The sequence below is a fragment of the Mandrillus leucophaeus genome, unplaced genomic scaffold (assembly GCF_000951045.1).
Source record: "Mandrillus leucophaeus isolate KB7577 unplaced genomic scaffold, Mleu.le_1.0 Scaffold69, whole genome shotgun sequence".
Lineage (NCBI taxonomy): Eukaryota > Metazoa > Chordata > Mammalia > Primates > Cercopithecidae > Mandrillus > Mandrillus leucophaeus.
Window position 1 is genome coordinate 1325604 of NW_012107474.1, and position 5528 is coordinate 1331131.

Sequence of the window (5528 nt, forward strand, 5' to 3'; positions counted from 1 at the left end):
CAGGAGTTCAAGACCAGCCTGGCCAACATGGTGAAACCCCATCTCTACTAAAAATACAAAAATTAGCCAGATGTGGTGGCGCATGCTTGTAATCTCAGCTACTGGGGAAGCTGAGGCAGGAGAATCCCTTGGACCCAGGAGGCAGAGGTTGCAGTGAGCCAAGATTGTGCCACCACACTCCAGGCTGAGTGACAGAGAAAGACTCTGTCTCAAAAAAAAAAAAAAAAGAAAAGAAAAAACCCACACAACAAAAATACAAATTTTTTAAATGCAGTATAACTATTTTTATAACATCTACATTGTATCAGGTATTATGAGTAATCTAGAGATGATTTAAAGTATGCTGAAGGATATATGTAGTTTATATGCAAATACCACACCGTCTCATATCAGTGACTTGATATGAGATTTTGGGACTGATATGAGATATGGGATTTTGATATCTGTGGGTGTCCGGGAACAATTCCCCAGGGATGACGAGGGACAGCTGTTTTACTGGTGACCGTGAAACTCTGATGATGTACCATGTACACTAGAGATTACCGGCTACTTCCGCTGCCTCGGCGTCTGCTCCTATTACTGCCCAGGGAGAAACGGGGCCCTTATCCAAGGAGGGGCCACCCTGGGGCAGCACAACCTTCCTCTGTTTCCCATGCACAGGATGCTCCTCCCTCCCCATATTCAGTAAATATGAGCTAAAGTCCACTCTCTGGGAATTAATATAACATTCTGCTTTGGTCCCAGCCCCCCAAAACTCAGCATCTAGCAAGAAAGATGAACACAAAGGTGCACAGCTACAGCATGACAGCTGGGATCAAAGAGAGACACGTGGTGTGGTGGGAGGGAAGCTCACTTCCTGGTAGAGGTTGTATAGTCAAGGCAGGCTGCACGGCAGAGGCGGCATCTGCAATAGGCCTTGAAGGGTAAGTAGGAGCTCACCAGGCAATGAAAGAGTAAAAGGAGAAAGCGTGTGGCCCATTTGTGGAAGAGCATGAAATGGGTGTGGCTGGGGGAGGGCACACAAACACGAATCAACACTCTGTTGGTGCCTAAAGGGGCGCCAACTGTGGGGAGCACCATCGGCTCAGGAGGGCCATATCCAGCCGCTCAGAGACAGTGGCCATGTTACCTGCGAGGGGGTCTTGGCCACACCTGAGTCGTGGGCTCTGTGGGGAGAAGGGGTAAAGGGGGCTCTGTGGGGCCTGGGGGTAAGTCGGGCCTCTGGCTTTGGCAAGCTGTGCAGGGGGGCTGTCTGCTGGCCGTGGACTCTCCCTGAGGCCCTTCTAGTTCCTGGACCCTGGGACTCTCTCTCTTGGGGTGGGGGCAGGTGTGGAAATGAGAGGATTAGGGGATGCACCTGTGTTCAAACCACTGGGCCTCGCCGCACGATAGCACCATGATAACCCCGAACAAGTCACCTAAACTCTGCACCTTGGTCCCCGCACCTGCGAGGCAGGATGAGGGTCAACTGTCCCCCACAGGAGGCTTGGTGGGGGTAAGGTGGAAGTGCTCTATGGACTCTAAGCCTCGGACGGACACAGAGGTATCTCCACTGGCCCTTCACCGAGGCCCTGAGGGGTCTTGGCCTGATCAGCTATTCCATGTGGGATCAGAATGGAAGAAGTCAAAGGCCTTACACACGAGTCTCGTCACTCACCCAGCATCAGACAGTTTGGAGCTTTCCACAAAGTACACGCATTCTTTCTTCTTGATGTTCTCAGGAATCCATGAACTGAGGCTTTCTTGCTGAAGGTAAAGAGGGTGTGTTGAGATCCTCTGACGTTCGAAAGAGCACCCCCCAGCCCCCCGGAGACACATCCGTGCTCCTTGAGGCGCTTCCACACTACTTGTTTGAAGGAAGGAAGCCTGCGTGACCCCGAGCCGAAGATTAGAAGCACCTTGCCAAGACTCTCAGGTGGCGATTCAGGAGGGAGGAATGAATCTAAGAAATCATTTCCACTTGGGACCGATTTGAATGTGCGCGCTTTAGTTTATACAGCACCACCACCTTCCTTGGGAACAACGTGGTGTGGTGGAAAAGGTGGAGGCTGGGAATCTGGGGACCTGGATCTGGCACCGTTGGGAAAAGGGCAGCTACCCTCCTGCCTGGCTGGCAGGGGGACTGCAAGATTCCATGTGCTTTCAACACACTTGCGTCTTTGTATCCAGGACTTTGGGGAAAGCTAGCCCAGGCCCAGGCCCTCCCAATCAGACAAAGGATGTGAAATCATTATGCAACAAGGTAAGCATGGGTAACAGAGTGCCAGGACTCTAGCGCAACATTTTTGAGTTAACCCAGTGATTTCCCAATCAGACCAACCATGGGAAATGATTGTGCAACGCAGAGAAGGCCAGAAAGGCCAGCCACGCATCACCCTCCCCAGTTGTGTTTTCCCAAGGGCATGGCTGGGCGGGAGCCCCTGAGGTCAGCAGACCCTTGCCCACCCCCATCGTCACAGCCTCAAGCTGCAACGTGCCCAACAGTGACCTCCACGGCCACGTGCCAGCTGCAGGCTGACCGGCAGAAAGCTCACCTTGTCGTTGCCGAAGGGGCACTGCGGCCTCCAGCCCTTGAAGAGGCTGCTGTTGCTGCGCCGGAGATTGGAGACCATCCCCAGCTCAGCGACCCTCCTGGGCGGCTCCACAAAGCCCTCCTCCTGCTCGGAGCCAGCTTTCCTCAGGGCCGAGGGCTCCATCCTGGGACCCCCACGCCAGCTGCAACCAGGACTGCTGCCCTCAGGACAGTCCTCCCTCCAGCTCGCTACACTGGGGGTTCTAGAAACACACGGGGTGGTTGCTGAAATAGATCAGAGACAGGAAGACGAGGCTGATGTTCTAAGAAGGCCACATGCTTCCTCACGTGAAGCCCTCATCCGGTTCTCTTCATCAGCCTGCACGTCTTCCCGGCTGCCTGAGCTCTGTCCCTTGGCTGGGGCCCCTGGACACTCCGGGGGAGTACGTGCACATGCAGGGGTCCCAGTGCCCATTCATAATGGTAACAACCTCAGGTCACTGCAGGGCCAGAGACACAGCTCCCTCCCCTACGGGTGCAGCCCCCGCCCCCCGGCTGCACTGCGCATCGCACAGAGAAGTCTCCGCGGCCAGCGCCGGCTGCCGGCGACGTGGTTTCGCAACCGTGCACAGCTCCTGCTTCCAGACACCAGTCACTACTTTCATATTCCAAAAATAAAAAAATAGCCCCCACTGTCCACAAAGGAAGTGTCTTGTTGTTGATTTTTGAGACGGAGTCTCACTCTGTCGCCCAGGCTGGAGCACAGTGGCACGATCTCGGCTCGCTGCAACCTCCGTCTCCCAGGTTCAAGTGATTCTCCTGCCTCAGCCTCCCCCGTAGCTGGGATTATGGGCACCCATCACCACGCCCTGCTAATTTTGTTTGTATTTAGTAGCAAAAGGGTTTCACCATGTTCGTCAGGTTGGTCTCGAACTCCTGACCTCAGGCGATCCACCCGCCTCCGCCTCCCAAAGTGCTGGGATTACAGGTGTGAGCCACCGTGCCCAGCCTAGAAAGTTAGTTTTCGGGGGTACCACATCTCTCCACTCCAGGACACAGACAATAATTCAAAGGAATCTTATTCTCTCATGTCCTTTCTCCCTGGCTCTGATGTGACCTTCATCACTGAGGCCATAGGAAGCCACCAGATGACTGCCCTCCCTTTACAAATGAGAAACACAAGCGCGTTCAAGCCCTGCAGGGTCTCCCTGAGCCCCTGGCACCCACAATGCGGTTCTCATGAGGTCATCCATGGTCACCCCCAGCCACTGCCCCAAAATGTGAAGGGGAGGGTTGCTTGGAGGCAAAAGATCTGACTGCAATTCCCCACTCATCCCTGCCCTGAAACCCGATCTCTGACCATGTCCTCTCCACTACACATGACGGTCACTGTCAGACAAGACTTTGCTCTGCTGTCCCCTCATCACAACAGGTGACTGAGCCCCTCTTGCAGGCCACGGAGCTTGAAGCTCAGAGCGGGGAGCGCGGGGCTGAGCTGCTGGCTGCTGTCCTGGGGCAGGCACTCTCAGGCCACCCCACCTCCCACACTCTCCCTCCTCCCCTTCGCCCCTTGGCCACACCACTAAACTTAACTTGCCCTTCCCGGCCGTTTCCTGCCGTTCTCAGAGCAGATGTTGTGCCACATGCCAGTGGAGCCTTTCCAGGGCCACGAGCTGTCCCAGCAGCCACTGGCCTGGCTTCACAACCAGCTTCCAAGGGAAGCAGAGGGACAGAGACGTCTGCAGTGGCAGGAGGAAGAGGTGGCTCTGGAGAGCTCACAGTCGCACCCACAAGAGGACCCAGGACTGCAGTTGGCTCCCCAGGCAGGCAGTCCACCCTGCATGGGATGAGGATGGCTCCATGCTAGAAACAAAGGCCCCAGCATCAGACGGGAGGGTCCGCGGTGAGGGAGACTCTGCCCTAAGGAAGACCAGCATGTTCTGTTCACACGCTCATCTTTCAGGCAGCTGCCCACCTCACCAGAGCCCCTGGAGTCTTGTGCAGGTTCCTCTAATCCCAGCGGCAAGCAGGCCATGGGGAGCAGGTCAGACCCACTCCAACACCACCCCAGACTTTGCAGGAGGCAGCCAGGAGCCCCCGTGAGCATCTGACGCCTGCTGTGGGGGGGCCACTGGCTCGACCTAGTCCCCAAAAGGACGTGTGCAGCCCAGGGGTGCAGAACCCTGAAACCCAGGCCTGGCAATGACCTTCCAAGGGCCCAACCAGCCCTCTCTGGGGTTCTCAATCCCTTTCTCACAGGTCACCTGAGAACAGCTTGGGCCACCTGGTTCGCAGCTAAAATTCTCCACACGCAACTGGCACAGGTGTGAGTGTTGAGAGCACTCAGGAAGGAAACGAACTTCCAGAAGACAGATGCATGAAGCAGGCTTGGGAAGGGCAAGGCCCCATGTGGGGTGGATTTGAAAAACCCGAACCCTGCACAGAGCTATTCCCAGGAGAAAGGGGTGCAGTGGAGCCCCTGAGGAAGCCTGGGTTGGGGCAGCATTCCGTGCCCTTCAGGGTTAGCCACTGAGCAACCCCGTCCTCAGCCCCGGGGGCCCTGCATCCAGGGGTGGCGATGGGAAGAGCACTCCCACCTGGGCGGAATTCAGGAAGACTCGTTGGCACCTGAGCCTAGGACCAGGCAACTCAAGAGGATCCTGGTGTGCCTGCCGCCCCCAGCCAGCCCAGCCCAGCCAGCAGATTCCTGGGGAAATGGAAGGTTCTGTCTGGGCAGGGCGGGCCTCCTGCACCAGCAGGACTGGGACAGGCGCGCCCTGCACTCCCTGGGTACACCATGTGGCCACCCTGCCCTCTCTGGAGGTTGCTCGGGCATCCTCTGAAATCCCCGCGTGAAAGCCAGCCCTTCGGAGACTGGACAGGCAGAGGCGGGTGCTGGGACAGAGGAAGTAAGCGTCCCGGAAGCGAGCCCTGCCGTCCCGGCGGACTGGCAGGGGCCGAGGATGGCTGAGTCCCTCATCTCCCGGTCCCCTCGCGCCAGCCGGACAGGGTCGCC

General features: G+C 56.8%; 1 protein-coding gene across 2 annotated transcripts in view; it reads right to left on the minus strand.

Moving 5' to 3' along the window:
- The window catches only part of TRPM2 (transient receptor potential cation channel, subfamily M, member 2), a 98285-nt gene extending 95144 nt beyond the window's left edge, over positions 1 to 3141 (minus strand). The window contains exons 1-2 of one of the 2 annotated variants that reach the window (XM_012002514.1): positions 2535 to 3141; positions 1658 to 1746 (exon numbers count right to left, since the gene is read on the minus strand). In XM_012002514.1, the coding sequence (XP_011857904.1) occupies positions 1658 to 1746; positions 2535 to 2696 (251 nt within the window). In that variant the 5' untranslated portion in view covers positions 2697 to 3141. The remainder of the gene's footprint in view (positions 1 to 1657; positions 1747 to 2534) is intronic. The other variant, XM_012002513.1, reaches the window with a different exon arrangement.
- Between the last annotated feature and the right edge of the window lie 2387 nt (positions 3142 to 5528).